Source organism: Gavia stellata, chromosome 19 (genome assembly GCF_030936135.1).
Source record: "Gavia stellata isolate bGavSte3 chromosome 19, bGavSte3.hap2, whole genome shotgun sequence".
Lineage (NCBI taxonomy): Eukaryota > Metazoa > Chordata > Aves > Gaviiformes > Gaviidae > Gavia > Gavia stellata.
This window is the reverse complement of record NC_082612.1, coordinates 14029223-14046212: the sequence shown is the minus strand read 5'-3', so window position 1 is coordinate 14046212 and position 16990 is coordinate 14029223. Positions and strand designations below refer to the sequence as shown.

Genomic DNA, 16990 nt, shown 5'->3' with positions numbered 1-16990 from the left:
TTGTGTCAAACACAGCGCTCGGCCCGGCGGGCGCAGCGCTCCGCGCGCCCTGCGCGGTCATTGCGCGACAGTTCACACAGACGGGAAACCCGGCGCGGGGCGCAGCCCGCCAACAGCCGCGCCCCCCCCCCCCCCCGCTCGCCGCCGGCGCCCCCCCGAGGGCCGGGGCTCGGGACAGGCGCTGCGCCCCCCCCGCCGCACCGCACCGCTCCCGCGGGGCGCGCAGCCGGCGCCGCGGCCGCCCCGTCCGCCGGCCGGCCGAGGCGGGCGGCCGCCCCCCCGCGCAGAGGGCGGTGCGGGGAGCCCCGGCGCGCAGCGGGAGGCCGCGGGGCGCCCCGGGGGCGGCGGTCCCGTTCGTCGCCCTCCCCCCCCCTTCCGCGGCGCTCCCCTCCCTCCCCTCCGCCGCCCCGCGCCCGCGGGCGCCCCGCGCCGCGGCCGGGCGTGAGCGCGGCGGCGGGCGCCGGGGGTGGGGAGCGCCATGTCCGCTCCTGCTGGGCGACGTCCGTGCCGGGTTTTGCACCTTGTCCCCGGGTCTGCCTCACGGCCTGGAGGAGCCGCCGCCGCCGCCGCCGCCGCCGTGTTTACCGAGCGCTCCTGCCCTGGTATCACTCCGCTGGCATGGAGGAGGCGGCGGCGGAGGAGGCGAGCGCTTGATGGCGGTGACGGTGGCGGGAGGAGCGGCGGGCGGCGCGGCGCGGCGCGGGAGGCTGCCGCAGCTCGGCGTTCCGCGGGGACTCGGGAGCTCGACTTTCCTCCCGCTCGGCCCGGATTGCCCCTGTGTTTGCTTCCCCCCGCCCGAGGATTTGCGATTTAGGTTCCTGTTGAAATGCAGCTGAGCGGCCAAAGTACTTTGCGAACACGGTGCGGCGTAAACAGCCAAACTTTTTTTCCAGAAGGAAAATACAATAAGAAAGCGGCTTTGCCTGTCCTTTGATGCCGGGGAGCGCGAGTGAGCGCGCCGGGGGTGCCCAGCGTGCGCTTGTGCGTGGATGTGTGTGTGCGAACGTGCGTGTGAGCGGGGCTGTATGTCCCTGCGTGTGCATGTGGAGGGGCGCGCGTGTTTCTCTTTATACATGGGGAGAGACGGCTTTTGGCAAAACCTCCGGAAATCTCACGGAATCTATTCCGAAATAATGGATTATAAAAAAGAAAGAGGAGGAAAGGAACTGCTCTGATCTCCCCGGAGTTTGCTACCCGAATTGCCGCCGCTGCTTAGTTTGTTGTGCTGCTTTTTTCGGGTGTTTGTTGGCCGTGTCGCTGGCGATAACCTTTTAGCACCTTCGCCCTTTATTTCCCTCCCCCCCCACCCCTCTTTTTTTTTTTTTTAATGTTTTGGAGCTTCTCGAGAGGGATTGGCTGGGGGGAAAGAGAAACATTTGCTTGGGATCGCTGTTTCCCTGATACATGGTGGTGCCCCCTCCCCCCCCCCTCCTCCCGTTCTCTAAAAAGTATCCCATCAGGACCCCGGAGGAGACTGTGCGTGTGTGACGGGTAGGATAAAAAGTTCTTCCAAAATAGTGTGCCCGGGGAAGAGGATGGGGGATTTTGCAGCCCCCGCTGCCGCCGCGAATGGCAGCAGTATCTGCATCAACAATAACCTGAACAGCAGCCTCGGCGGGGCCGGTATCGGGGTTAACAGCACTCCCCACGGCCCTCCTGCCGCTGCTCCCGGTAACAATAACGCTAACGGCGGCGGCGTTCCCAAGCACAGCACGGTGGTGGAGCGGCTGCGGCAGCGCATCGAGGGCTGCCGGCGGCACCATGTCAACTGCGAGAGCAGGTACCAGCAAGCCCAGGCGGAGCAGCTGGAGCTGGAGCGCAGGGACACGGTGAGCCTCTACCAGCGGACCCTGGAGCAGAGGGCCAAGAAAACGGGCGCCGGCGGCGGCGGCCCCAAGCAGCAGCACCCCAGCAAACAGCAGCAGGATGCCGAGCCTGCCACGGCCGAGCAGCGGAACCACACTCTGATCATGGTGAGGGGGCGCGGGCCGGGGGGGTCGCTGTCCGCTCCGAGGCTCTCGCCGGGATGAGCCGGAGGTCGCCCCCGGCGCTTTCCGGGAGGGGGGTGGGAAGGGGGCTCGGCGCAACTTTCGGCGGTGGCAGGGCCGCGGGCAGGCTGGGCGAGCGGGGGGGGTGCTGCCGGGTGGCTCCGCAACTTCTCACGGGCAGGGGCGGGGGGAGCGGACAAACTTTTTCCCCCGTCTCTTTCAGAAGGGAAGCGCTGCCCCGGGGGAAGAGGGAAGGAGCGGTGCCGGGCGCGCGCCGCGGGCTGCCGACAGCCGGAGCAGGGTTTTGTGTGCGTGCGTGCGTGTTTTGCCACGGCTTTTCCGCGGGGGGGGGGGGGGGGGGGGGCGCCCTTTTAAACCCCGCCGCGGAGGAAGGTGGAAGTTGGCTCCGCGGGCCGGGAGGAAAAGTTGGGCCGGTTTCTCGCCCGGGCTGCCCCGGCGTGCAGGAGCCCGGCTCCCCGCGCCAGCCAGCAGCTCGGGCTGAGTCGCTTCCTAAAGTTTCCTTGGGTTTTAAGGAGCTTAACGCGGGGGGGGGGGGGGGGGAGGGGGCGGGGGCTGAGGCGGTAGGAGCGTAGCGGCGAGTAGGAAGCGGAGTTTCCCACTCCCAGGCTGCACCGATGAATAATAAGAGGAGGTGCGGGGGGAGCCGGGCCCCGCGCTCCGCCTGAGCCTTATTTACAGCAGGTCGCGGCCGCCAGCCGTGCGGGGCGGGGGGCGGCGTGTTCGGCTCGGCCGGCGGGGGCAAAGCGGGCGACTCCGCCGTGGGGGACACGCGTGCGTGTCCTGACGTGTGTCCCCCCCCCGCCCCGGACCGCGCCGTGCCGTGCCGTGCCGGGGCGGGGCGGGGGAGCCCGGCAGCCCGGGGGCGGGCACGGGGCAGCTGGCTCTTCGCCGTCTGCCGGGCGCACAATGGGCGGCGGAGAGCGGCGGGGAGGAGGGAGGGGAGGTGCGACGGCAGCGTGTGGCTTACGAGCCTCGCACGTCCCTCCCCCCCGCCCTCCCCTGCTGCGCGGAGAGGCGCGGCGGGGCGGGAGGGTCCGGCGGGGCGGCAGCTGCCCCGGCCCCCGCCTGGGGAGGGGGGTCTCCGTGACAAAGCGGCGGGGAGGCGGCCGGCCCGGCGGCGGCTCTCCCCCTCGCCCCCCCCCGCATGTGAAAGCAGGGAGCAGCGTGTTTATCTCGGGCCGCGCCGAGCCTGTCCTCCCCGGGCCCTGACGCGGGCCGGGCGCCTGCCGGCTCCCCCCCCCCCCCGCGACGCCGCGCGGTCCCGCGGGCAGCACCCTTCCCCTCCGCCCCTCGCCGTCCTACCGGGCGCTTTGTCTGCCCCCCCCGGCCCCGCTTCGGCACGGTAGGGCGAGGAGGCGGGGATCGCTTGGCCAGCGGCAAACAAAAGCCGAGCGCAGCCCCCACCGCCCGCCCCGCCGCTACGGAGCGGAGCGCGGCTCCCGCCTCCCCCCGCCGGAGAGCGGCCCCCGGCAGCGCGGCGCGGCCGGCCGGGAGGCGGGGGAGCGGGACGGCTCCCGCCGCGGCGGGGAGAGGAGGGAGCGCCGGCAGCGGCCACACAAAGCGGCGGCGGGGGGGGGGGGGGTGTGCGGGGGGGCCGCTCCGCAAAGAGGAAGCGGCGGAACCGACGGTACCAGCCGGGCACGGCCCCGTCGCTCTCCCCGCCCGCAGGACTGAGGCGTCGGGACGGGCGCCTGACGCGTTGCCTCGGCTCCCTCCGCTCCCGGGGCGGTCAGGGAGCCTCTGGTCACGCTCCGTGAGGCGGGGACTGCCTCTCCTCAGCCAGACTGCCCTCAAACCCCTGTTCGCATCCCGCCTCGCGCCCACCCGATCCAGGAAGGGGGCCGGAGGCTCGGGAGGGCTCCGAAGTGCCTCCCCAGGGAAGCATGGCGGGCACACGCCTGCCCCCCGAGCGGCTGCCCTGCTGCCAGGCCCTGGCTGGCGGCGGGTTCCCCGTCCCCTTCCTCCCGAGGACAAGCCCTGAGGGCCGGGGCTCCTGCGGGGGCCTTCCCTTGAAGGTCTGGGGCAGAGACCCAAAGCCAAGCCGGGATGTGAAAGTTGTGGAAACAAAGTAACAAAAGGAGGAAACGCAGTTACAGCTTTCACTGTTACTGGTTTGTTTCAGGTCGGGACGCTGGAAGAGCTGAGAGTAGCCTAATCAGAGGGTAGTTTGCTGAGAAATCCGTCGTAACCCAATTCTGGTGCTACGGTCTGCAGGCTGTTTAAACGTACTCCATGTGCGCTATGCTTTTCACCTTAAAAAGCGGAATTCTAACACTTGATAAAAAAATGACCCATTTCCATCAACCTTTTCGTTTGTTTGTTTTAAGAACGCGTACGCAAATGTTGCCGAAAAATTTAGAAAGGTTATCTGCTTTGTTTCACTTGTAGAGTGTAAATTACGATTTTTGCCTAGTGTCTAGGAAGGTTAGGGAGCATTCACAGGCACGTGAAAGCAATACTTAAAACCTGAGAAATCGCTCCTTTTAAAGCAATTGAAAAGTATTTTCTTTGAGAGGTTTATGCTTTTTTATAGCACAAACCCCCCCAACTTGTTCATTTCCAGCAGTCAGAACAGCTTGGTAAGTTTTGCTGTTTGTGTGCGGCATGGTTTTTATTTACCAAAACAGTTCAGCTTTATTTAACGTTTTCTTTCGGCGTGAGAAAACAGTGAACTACATTTCTCTCTTTCTTTACTCCCTGGTAGACTCCAGCTGAGAGGTTTGCAGTGGAACAGTCGTGTGGATCTGCCACCACTTTACTCTTCACACAAAATCATTGTTAAATTCTTCCCTCAGATTATTAAACCGCACAATTTGGAAATGAAGCAGTCAGGATTAAACGACAGCAAACACAAGGAGGGTAGGAAGAAGTAGTGTTTCCAATTCTTTTTTACCAGGGCAAATCAAAGGAAAGTATTATCAGGGTGCGTGTCCCTCTCCAAATCGAGGGGCGCTGAGAAGGGAGGGGAGGTGTGTGCCGGCTCGGGGCAGCAGGCACCCGGCCAACGCGCCCGGAAGCTGGGCTGACACACGTGCTGAGGTGCCCTTTTGGCAAGCTGGGTAAAAACCGTCTTCGGAAGATGATTGTCGTTTGAAGACGTGCCCCCTGATTTTCTTCAGCTGGTGGAGTACAAACTCTCCGGTCCGTACGGTGCTCCTTGTCGCCACCCCCGGGGTTGACCCCCTGGCTCCCTGAGTTCGTGACAGGGATTGTGCCGTTTCCACTGTTTAGGATTCTGTGTCAACTGACAAGCAGTTATCGATGGGAGCCTTTTTTTTCAAGAGGGGGTGTAGGAGCACGGGCTTGGCCGTATTTCATGAGTTGCTGATCTACTCTGAATTTGTGTCTTGGTATAGACCAAGTTTTCACTTGCTGCGTTTTGAAATGATCGGGATTTGTAGCCATTTCAACCTCTTCTACTTCAGGAGAACAGTGGCTTTCACAACTAGTTTAATCCCATCCCCAAGGCATTGATTGTGGGATGTGCACAAAAATTAAAATTGTTGGACTTTTTTTTTTTCCCCTCGCCCCAGTTCAACCTGGCAAAAGCCAAAGTTGTTTTCCGTGCCTTTGAGTTGGATTATTCGAATGCTGTACCAACTTGGTTCTCAAAGGAAGTATTGGGAAAATTTGCAGCCCATCCAAAACTCCGCTGCTCATCTTCGGAGTGGTTCCAGGAAATATCAACACATTATTTCAGTTCTTTGGTTCTTTGTGAGCTCATCTGCCTTCTTGTTTCCTCCTTGAAGTGCAAGAGGCTTCTGGCTCTGCGTCCATGTCGTTGTGTGTGGTTCAGAGATACTTTGTGTGTGTGTGTGTACATATACACACGTTATATATAAAATAGATAATAAATGATGTATATTTAGTACATAATAAATACCCAAGTATAGAAGAAATAGCCAAATACATAATAAATATCTCAAGTTATATCACCCCCCGTTTCTTACCCCTGACACGGCTGTTCTTATCGTGCATTTTGTGTCATTTTTTTGCCCAATGAAACACTACATCTGTAATTACCATACTGACTTTCTACTGCACGTTTATTTGCATCTGAGCTCTACTATGAAGTATAAAGGGGCTGGAGCCACTTCTTCCTATTTTAAAAGCTCTTCAAGACTTTTCTTATTTAGCATCATTATGGGTTTGAGAGCTACTGTCATACTGACCATTTCTAACCCTAAAACCAGTCCTTAGGAAATTGAGTTTTAAACATAAAATAACATAAAATGTTATTTAGATCACAGAAATTAGTGACGGAAGTCAAATGACCTATTAGATCATCTTTTCTGCTCCCCTGCCAAAGCATACTAGGCCAATTCAGAATTACTTTCTGAAGCTAGAGAAAACACGGCTGGCAAATACAGTATTTTCCAATACTGCTTTTTACCCATCCTGGGCTGATGCACTGCCTCGTGGAAGTTAATGATCACGTTGCCCTTCTACCTGAAGGGAGGGAGGCGGGCAGGCCAGTCCTTCCAGCTTGCTTTGCGAAGGGACAGAATGACGTGCTCAGAATTCTAGAAATCTGGTTATATCTCTTCCTTGTTGGCAGACAGTCCACCACAGACAAGTAGTTTCCCCTCTCCCCCCCAGTCTCTCCTTTTTGTTCAAAAAGGTATCCCGAGTGAAAAGAGTAACTTCTTAGTTTGTCTTGGTGATTCACAGATAATGTCAGTAATGAAACTGAGTGCCAAAGAATGCTGTCAGTCTTGTGAGTAGTTTTTTAAAGCGTACACCTGCTGTATTTAATGTGTACCTCTGTGTATGTTCATAAACCTCTGCACATTTCTTGTGTTCTTTCTCATGTAATATTGCTGTTTAACTTACTTTACAGGTGCTCGGGAGTTCATCAGTTACACTATAGGAAATGTCTCTTTCTCTAGCATTGTGAAGATGAAAAAGAAAGATGATTTTTCAGATGTTTCTTTTTATTGTCCACAAGAGGTCAAATACTGCAGCCCTTACTCACGCCTGATGACTAAGTAGGATTAAGCATCTCTTTAGTTAATAAGCTACATCTGATCTTGCTCACACTGGGGTAGAGTCAGTAGTAAATGCAAAACTGGGATGATAGCGGAATTAAATCCCAGGCCAGCAATGCTCCTTCTCTCTCATATGCATCATAGACGGAGTCATCCTGTAAGCCTTTTTATTTTGCTCTTCCTATAAGGGTGGATCTCTCTGTCTTTCTTATTCCGCAGCCTCTCCCATTTTTCTTTTCCTTTTCATACCAACTCACGCCTGATGCTCCTGTGTGATTACTGTCCTCTAGGACGAGGAGTTTTTGTGTTGACCTCCTTTTGCAGCTAGTCAGCACAATAGGTTTCAGCTTAGCAAACTGAAAGGCATGGAGAGACTCTTCACTTCGAGCACTCCTAGCCTCTGATGACCTTTCTATGCTCTGGTAGAAAGTGTGTCCCTTTAACAGACAGTGGGTTGGGTAATGAGGGGCCATAGCTGGAGCGGGGCGAGCTGTATTTTGACGTAGGGTAGCCAGTCAGAGTGACATCGAAGCTTCAGCTTGACCAAATATCCCGTGTCGAAAGTCCTGCAGTGAAGTTCTAGGCATTGTCAAGTTCAGGAGGAAGAGCTTTGGCTGGAACATGTCCAAAATTCATGCTGCTAATGTAAAGCCAAAAATACTAACACCTGATTGTGCTAGGACAATTGGCTGCATTTAGGTTAACCTAAATTTACAGTAACTTGACCTAAAGCTTAAGGCTTCACCGGTGGCTTTAGCTGGTGTAAACCTGAGCTGCCACCACTGAGGAAGTCCCGTCTTCCATGCTCTTGTCAGTGACGTATTTTCCTGCTGCCTGCCTGCGCTCACGCTAGCCCTTCTCCCGTGCCTCAGCTGGTCACCGAGCAGGTAGGGAGGACAGACGCATTCCTTCCTTTTCTCCTGGGTTAGTTTTCTGCTGGATCAGATCCATGATTTGTTTGACTGTCCCTCCCATGGGCAACTCAGTCTTGCAACACCTTAATCGTCTTGTGAAACTTCACCCTTATCCCAGGATAAACATCTGGGACCTATTAGTTAAAACGTGCTCACCTGGTAGCGTGCGTTTTGAGCTAAGTAACACCTGGTTGGTGTCAGTGCACATGATTCTGCTCCTGAACGCGGGCCCTGAGACAGGAAAGGCTGTAAGTAGCAAAAGAGTTGGAGTTCACTTTTACTTAAACACTTGCACGTACGTGACGTTTGGTTGCGTATTACTCCAATATGCATAATTCACGTGAGGGATTTAGCAGAGGTTTAAGGACAGGTCTGGCAGCCAGGAACTGCTGGCTGGAATCCTTCAAGTGTATTGGTTTGTGAATTGAAACGTGAGCTACAATCTCAGACTGAAGTTACAAACCTGTAATCAGTTTTCCAGTCTGGGATCTCACAGGCTGTTCAGATAAGCAACGTACTTGTACGTTCAGTGGGAACTGGGGAGTCTTAGCAGTTTGAAGTATTTATTTTCCTAGTTTGTCCAAGATGGTGAATCACAAAATCACGTAACTTTGATTACTCCTTTGCTTCCCCCTCACACACTTCAGTTTCACAATGTCTGTAGCTCAAAAGTCATCGTTTGCTTTTTGAGTACTTGAAACCCAGTTTCACAGGAGTTAAGAGAAAATGCCTTTTTAAACTTGCAGTAGTTAATAAGATAGCAGCTGCTGAAACTTTATGCTTACAGGGAGGGCTTGAGCTGCCTTCTTTCAAGACTTCCCTCTTTCGTATTGATTTTGTTTGCCACCACATACAGCTAAAATTGGCGAGGAGATAAGAATACTTTAACGTTTAGTTGACCTGAGAGGAGAGAGACGCGTGTCCGCCCATAGGAACTTTGTATTTTCTGGCCGTCGGTGTAACTGCTGAGGCTAACGCCGCAGTGCTGTTGGTAGCAAAGCTGATCTGTTGCTGTTTGCTTGCTGTCAGTTCTGCACAACCACAGCACACATGGAGTAGAAAAGAGGTTTGAATTCATGACTTTTGGAATAGTTAAGCTAATAAACAGAAAGACCAACAGGTCGAGGATTTTCTTTCCCGTGTTTGGTTTTTATCAAGGCCACTTTCTGTAAGGTTTTCGTATAGGGCTCTGTAGCGTTGTATGAGGTTCTCGGCTCTCAGCGACTGAGGCTGGGTGGAGTTGCGTTTGGACTGATAGAAGGTGGGGCTGTGCCTCTTCCCCTCCTCCCTCCTTCACACTTCAGCCTCCTCCCTACGTTGCTTTAACTACGTGCCATCCAGGAGCAGTTTGGGTTTCATACAACAATTCCACTTCATTTTTGTCGTGGTCTTGAGAGTCCACAAACAGCTGTGAAGTGCTGCAGTGAAGGCGTAGCTCATCTGCTTCGTCTTTATGCTGCTTGTGAAAATCTCAGGCCTGTTTGAAAGTCCTTGGATGTCGTGTACCCAGGTGAAGAGCAGGGAGTTGGTCCTTAACCTTACTCTGACCCTGGGTGTTATCACGACAAGAAGCCTGTATGCGTGTTTCTATAAACCGGTATACGTACATATACGCTGGTTTTTAAACTGCATTGACAGACAAAGCGAAAGGATTTATCAGTGATCAGTTTTGGTGGTGAAAGGGGATATACTAGTCCCAAAAGTTTAAGAACCACTGATATGCACCCGTTTTCTATATTTTCAGCCTCTTTCCTTTAGCTCATATCTAATCCGCTGTGATGTTTTGGCATTGTGTTTCATCTAAAGGAGGAAGGGAGGTGGTTATGGCAGATGAGACGCTGGAAGAGTTCTGGAAAGTATTGGAATTTTTTAATCGTTTAAGATACTCCCTTACATTAAGGAGGACAGACCAGCACTTAGCCAAAAGAGAAATTGTAGCATTTCCTCCCGCTTCTGTTTATGTGGAATATTGTGGTTACAGACTCTCTAGTATTTGAGAAAATGACTTTAAAATACGGCTGCCTTAGCTGGCAGTGGTTGTCTTTAGGCTGCTAAAAAGATTGTTACGTTTCAGCTGTGATTTTTGCTGCGGTTCATTTTTGTCTCTGAAGCTGGTGGCTGTTGTTTTGATTCCTCTGGACTGCATTCCAGTGCGTAACTGGGGCAGCATAGGGAAAACTGCTACTGGCATTAGGTAACTGATTTTTAATGATGTTTTTGGCAAGCAGTATCTCTCTTCGTTATACGTATTTTTAGTTGTCACTGAAGCAGGTAATGTAGCTTTGAAGACTTTAGCGGACTCGTACAGAAGACCGTAGGCTTCTGTAACTGAACGGTGGCCGCATTGTCTGAGCTCCAAATTGGCTGAAGCGTTCTGGCGTGCAGTCCGTGGCTGGATGTGAAGTAATGCTTCAAAATAATCTGTAGGTCCTTCTCTTACAGCACATTTCTGGGCTGAGCTTGCAGTCTTTGCCTTCCAGTAAAAGTGGAGATACCATGCTGAGGTTGCAGTGCTATCTTTTTTCCTAATTTGATGACAAATAATTTGTGCTAGCTAGTTTGTAGGCTGAAAGATTATTTAAAGGCTGGATTGCTGCAGTTTGGAAAATTCACCTGAGAGAATTTGGCTTTACCTTTTTTTCACCCCAGGGGAGTTGACTGGAGCTTATTTTTTCTAACACGCTTTAATATGTGTTCTACATCATGCAAAACAACAAAAAATCCATTTATTTTTTCTCCTCCATTTCATTTACAGCAAAACAAAAAACTTTATATTCACACTAGGGTTTAGTGCCCTTCTCGCTAACGTGTTTGTTGTGGGAAATGCCAGCGGTGGGTAGGGATAATGGAGATTTGTGAAGGTAGCATAGCAAAACCAAAATTGATTTTGACCAGCGGCATTAAAAACTTCACCTCTCCCTCACCTGTTCCTGGGATAAAGTGTATGGCAGTCTAGCTACAGCCGGAGAAGGCTTCTGGGAAGTTGGCATGGGCCATCTTTCTTACAGTTGCTATGGATATTTGAATACAAGAAACACGGTATTTTGTGGGTTTCGTTTTGTGTCAAAATACCAAGTATCTTGAAAAAGTGATTCCTCAGGAATGGCAAACTTGTCTCTTACTCTGTTTTTACTGTAACATTTCATGCTACTTAAAGCCAGTGGTAAGAACACATTACATTTACGTGTCTGTTAAGTAGTTTATCCAAATGAAATATCTGCATTCTCATAGCATGCTGCATACAATACAAGAACTTTGTTATGCAGGTACTGAAAACATCCCCGCCTGTGGAAAACCTAACTCGTTAACCTCTTCATGGTCTCTGCAGATGTTACTGCTTTAGGGTTAGTTAGGTGAGGCAGCTGAAGCAAGTTAACAGTTTGCTGCCATGAAATGGGGTGGTCTCCTCCTCTTCCCTCTGTGCTGCAGTCCTATACCTGCGCCGGTGCCGGCCTGGCGAGCCCGTCTGTGGTAGGAAGATAGTGGGGAAATTACCTGTCTAGGAGAAAAAGGGTGTTTATTTTTTGTCGGGAGGTGAAACTGCCCAGTGCGGTACCGAGGAAGAGGGGCTAGAGGAAAGGGGGGGCAGAAAGCCGTGTCAGCAAAGCTGTGAAACAAGCTCTGCCTGTCCCCTGTGACCATGCCCGTGTCCTCGGGTCAGCTCCCTGGTGAAAGCCTGGTCGTTGTGGTGCGTAGCTGTAGTTAATTGGGGAGTGAAATACTGCAGCGGTTTATGGACCACCAGACAGAGCATTATAGGAAGTGTCTTTGGGAATACTGATACAGTTACTTGTAAGGATGAGGTGATGGTCCAAAGGGTAAAGAAGGCTGAGAAGAACATCTTTTCACCCCAGTCAAGTCCAAAGAAGACGTCATGCTGGCCACAGTGTGGACTTGTGTCAGGTAAGTGACTGCTGGCCTTCCTGGGAGGAAAAAAAAGCGCTTGTGTTCATATTTCTTTTGTTTCCTAATGTCCTTCTGAAAATTGATAAACTTTTGTTTGTGCCTCTCCGATAAAACAAGGAAGAATATGACTTTGATCTTTACAGTATGGTAACTGCATATTATTTTTTTTTTAGGCTACTTAGACATGTTTATGCTCATTTTAATTTCATGTAGAAAAATAAACTAGGTAAAATAATTATGAAAGGCCCACGTAAAAGGTATCACCATGCATGGAATGTGGTATCTTGACTTACATATGGGACTTGAGGTAATACTCAAGTGAGCTGCTGTGTCCAAGATAAAGGCACTTGCACGTAGTTTTATTTTCCTTTTGTCTGAATCCAGCTCTGAGCCATATGATAGTAACTTTTATTCAAGTAGTCCAGGAGAAAAAATCACAGGTGAAGCAACATCTGCCAACTTTGCTTTGCAATATGAGAATTAGTAAAGATGATGTAAATTATAATTCTCTGAATGGATTTTTCATGAAACTGTACTTTGAATGCTGGTTGGTGTAGGTGATTTAATTGTTTTTTAAATAAGTTAGTGATGGGATGTTCAGTGGGATTTTTTTTGTTTGTTTGTTTGGCTTTGTTTGTTTGGTTGTGTTTTTCTCCTTTCTCAGATGTTTTATTTCAGAATTAGCTCACCTGTTAGAATCCCCCCTGTTAGCACAACAGATAAACAATAGCATTAGCAATATTTGTATTTCTAATGTCCTGTGTTCCATATGTCAAGTTTCACTAGTGGTTACTTGAGAAGACCTTGTTTCTGGTTTCAAAATTATTTACTTCCCAAATCTGTGACTTATCTGTTGTAGATAGTGAATGCATGGGGAATATGTGTCGTAAAGTCACATAAACTCTTTATCAGAACAGATTTGGACTGGCTAGCTTGCCCATAAAGGTAATGGCAGGAGTGAATTGTGCTGGTCTCCTCAAATAACAGTAGAATATGTAACAAATTTTAAGCAAAGTACTTCACTTTTTTTTTTTTTTTCCATTTTTAGAACGCACCTTTTTTCTTAAGCTTTTCTGAGCTCTTCATCTACAAACTTTGACGTTTGTAAATGTAGGAAGATAACTGAGGCCAGTAAGTGGAAAAAACAGTGATTAAGGCATATACCCAGGGTTCTGTAGAGGAACACAGCATAAACAAACTCATATAAAATATTTCATATTATTCAGAGATTTTTTTTTTTACAAATGTACAGTTCTTACATGTTTTAAGATTCAATATTTACACTAAAAATCAAATGTCTTCCCTGTTGTGAAGGGAGGAAACTAAATGCCTACAGTTGTATAAAACTTCCATCAGTGCAATATATATTTTTTTTAATTCTTTTTTTACTAGACAAGATCCATATACTATTAATTTTATAATGCACATTGACAGAATTTTTGCAAGAATTCACTTTGGGTAGGATTTTCTCTTGCTTTTGCCCTTGGTTTAATTGGTTGGGGGTTTTGTGGCGTGGGGTTTCTTGTTATTCTTGTTGGGTTTTTATTTTTTGGCTGGTTGGTTTTGCCTGTTTCTGCTTAAAAAGGTAGAATGCCAAGTACAGTTGTCCCTACGGTTGTCCTAGTGGAGATGGATTAGTAGCCTGAGTGCAGATGAGAAAGTCAAATGTATATGTTATTGCAGTTTATGACAGAGTTTTGTAACCACCTGTCTGGATACCCCCTCAGAGGCTGTGTGTTGCAGCAGGTGCGCTCACATGTAGATCGTAAGGCTGCCTTCCTAGGGCCGTGTGGTGTGGGTTTTTAAAAAAAAATAATAAAAAAAATCCTGGTTTCGGTTGCTTATATTTTCAAAGCTGGTTTTTCTTAGTTGGAAACTTGGGGAGAAGTTTGCCTAAAGTGGTTTACTTGTTTAATCTGAGATTCGGATTAGGGGAAAATACGCTGTTTTCCCTGCTCTTTTTGGACGTTCTTGAGACCTTTACAATGAGAAACTGTAGCGCATCTGAATTACGCGTTGCGGTCTGCCGTTTGTGGTCCCTCGAGCAGCAGTGGGAGTAGAGAGGAGAGGGATATTGGCTACTTTATTATCAGGGGGGAGGAAATATACCTTTGATGTGCTTAGCATTTGCTTGCTAACATGTGCTGAAGACTTCATCCACATTGACTATAGTCTGCCTCCTTGTAGCCCTGATAGACCAATTGGAAGGTGCCCGTGTGGGCCCAGAGCATGTTCCCACCTACGGTAGCAGGAACTTGGTGGTTCTTTCCCCCAGTGCCTCCTCCCAGCTCTCAAGGACCGCTAGCCCGTTCATCCTGAGAGCGGTAGATAAGAAAACTTGCCTTCTCTGCGCTGCTGGGTCCTTCCAGTTTGGAAGGAGAAACAAGAAGGCGCTGCATCAGAACTGCAGAGACCTGGGGAAGTGGACGGGAAGAAAGTGTGGGTCAGGAGATGGACAGAACCCGGACTAGGGTAGGTAGAGTTGGACAGAAACACATCGGCTGCGGCAGAGGCGCAGAAACACCGAAGAGGGTGTTGGCCTTGTTGAACCAGGCTGGAGAGTAGAACTTGGCTTCCGCCCGTGTGCTCGGGCTTCACCAAGCGCTGGCCACAGCTCGTCAGTGAGAATACAGGTGCTTGGAATGAACGCAGCTTTTGCTAGCTTGAGTAGCCAGAGTGTGATGCTGGGGCTTTTAAGTGGGCCGTACTCATGGTTGGCCATGAATATCAGGCAAATCAGCCATTTTGGAGTTGGGTTTTCTTGCTTTTCCAGATCTTATGTCTATCAAAGCATTACAGTGTGTTCTGCTATCTGATTTTCTGCTTTGTTGTTAAATTAGGTGGTGACTTGTTTTGGTTTTGTTCAGATTTGAGGAATTGGAAAAACTTTCCAGTGGCACGGATAATGAATTTATATGACAGTCGTTCGGTAAATGTAAGCCTGCAGGCAGCAGGCTTGTTTTTCTTAGTTACCTGTTGCATATTGCTTGGAAGTCACCAACAGACTGCAGCAGTTCATGTGAAAACCATTGCCCAAGTGACCTCTTGCACATTAGTAACAGACAGATGTGTGTACATTAAGTCCTTTATGTCCAAATCCGATTTACACATTTCTAAAGTTGGTTAAGTAAGTGGTGTGGGTTTTTCTCCTGATGGATTAGCTTTGTTTTGCTAAAACAAGCTACATCTCGATACTTTTTTTTCCCCTGCTGCGTATACATTCACTGCTAATATAAACCAATTTACAGACTTGATTGCTATGGCAGGTAGAAGGCAATGCATATTCCTCAAACCAGTAGAACAAGTGGGAAGTATTTTAGGTACGGTGGTTTAGTGGCTGGCTGTATTCCTGTTTTCTGATGGATATAGAGAGAAATGCCGAGGAGCGCACCGCAGGCTTTGTATTACTAACCAGCTATGAGAGATTTCCTTTCCCTTGGGTGGTAGCATCTCATATTTTTGGAAGGGAGGGAATGAGCTTCTGTCCTTGAGGTCAAGCTACACCACCAAACAGCCAGGATTTTCAGAAAGATTTACAGATGTGATAATGCAATAAGCCATAGTTATAATCACATCCTTGTGTTGGCTGAGCAATCCTGGCTGTGCCATAGCATGTGAAGTGGGTGGTTAGCACTTCAGGTCGTTGGAGTGGTTAATTGAGTTGCATACTGTTAAACAGGTGAGCTTGAAAATTAATCCTGTGTTTCATCAGGCATACTTGGACCTGCACAACTTGGGCCGTTACTGTCTCAGGCAGAAGAACTGAGGTTTTTCCATAAGAATGTCTTAAGAACTCTGAAGAGTGCTTTGTAATAGGATTTGTATGATCCAAAAGTATGCCTTCTGCAGACTTAAATTGTTTGGGGAGTTGATGGAACTAAGTTTTGTCTGCAGTATTTCATGTTTCAGTCCTAACACTGAGATGTAAACATTCATAACAGTGAAGTTTCAGTAAGGGACCTCATGTCACAGAGCTGTCCTCTTTCCTCTGGGGGGGTGGCAGAAGGACACATGTAGCTGACTGTGTATTTTCAGCACAACGTTTTACCTGTCCGAGAAGTATCTGTATCCAGTTTAGGTAATTTGACCTTGCCTTCATCACAAGAAGTTTGAATTTGGCTTTGAGGTAAAGAGAAGAATGATAGGGATGCTTAATGTTGCAAGAGCGTGGGAAAATTCCACAAGGAACGTGTGGATGAGGCATTGTGGGACGTGGTTTAGTGGGCATGGTGGTGTTAGTTGATGGTTGGACTTGATGATCTTACAGGTCTTTTCCAACCTTAGTGATTCTGTGAAAATCCATCGAGTTTCACACCTAGGATGTAGGATCCGCCGGACTGTGAGAGAGACCCTTTTCTTTCTCCTAGGACTGTAGAACTGCACGGAAGGTCTCGTGTGTTTTGGCAATATTAAGCAATGGTGTGCTTATTTTCCTCTCATTCTTAACAGCTGTGTTTTTATGTATTGCTTCTGTTCCTTTTGTTGTTCTGTATATATCAATATAAATCAATCTCTTACTCTATGTTACGTTGTAAAGAGATTGTTTGTATAATGAGGTATTAAAGGGGTCATTTAACTTCATTTAGCTCATCTTTGAGACACAGAACATGTAAGAAAAGAAACAAAGTAAAAGAGATCCGTGGAGACAGCTGTGGAAGCTTTGTGGTAATATTTAGAACAAATTTGGGGGGATATCTTGGAAAGTTACTACTGACAGGCAGAACCCCATACTTGTGTAAAGAACTACGCTAATTCTTGTAGTAAACTGAGTTTTGGCAAACTGCCCCCAAAAAATAGAGATTCATTGCTTGTATTTGAGCCATTTAAGAAGACAATTTTATTCCTAACTTTTTTTCTGTCGGATGTCAGCACTTCCAATGCTCCCTGTGTATAGTTTTTTTTTATTTCTAAACTCTAGAATTCAGAAATCCAGAGCTGTCACTTCTCACATATTGTCTGCACGCTTTTGGGATCGTGCAATGTTCTGTGAGTGGCAGTTAAGAAAGGCAATTTGTGCATGGGAAATTTCTGAGAGGTACCCGCATCTCTGCCGGGAAACCCCCGCTCCCTCCCTGAAAGCTGAGGATCCACAAACTGTAAGCTATTAAAAACTAATACAGACATTAAAAGCCACACGTCAAATGCAAGATCTTGCTGCAAGTTGAGGAGAGAT

The 16990-nt window shown here is 49.5% G+C and overlaps 1 protein-coding gene across 1 annotated transcript in view; it reads left to right on the top strand.

Annotated features, from left to right (window-relative positions):
* The first annotated feature begins 1535 nt into the window (after positions 1-1535).
* MAML3 (mastermind like transcriptional coactivator 3) overlaps positions 1536-16990 on the top strand; it is a 244594-nt gene continuing 229139 nt past the window's right edge. Inside the window, exon 1 of the mRNA XM_059826935.1 lies at positions 1536-1973. Within this exon, the coding sequence (XP_059682918.1) occupies positions 1536-1973 (438 nt within the window). The remainder of the gene's footprint in view (positions 1974-16990) is intronic.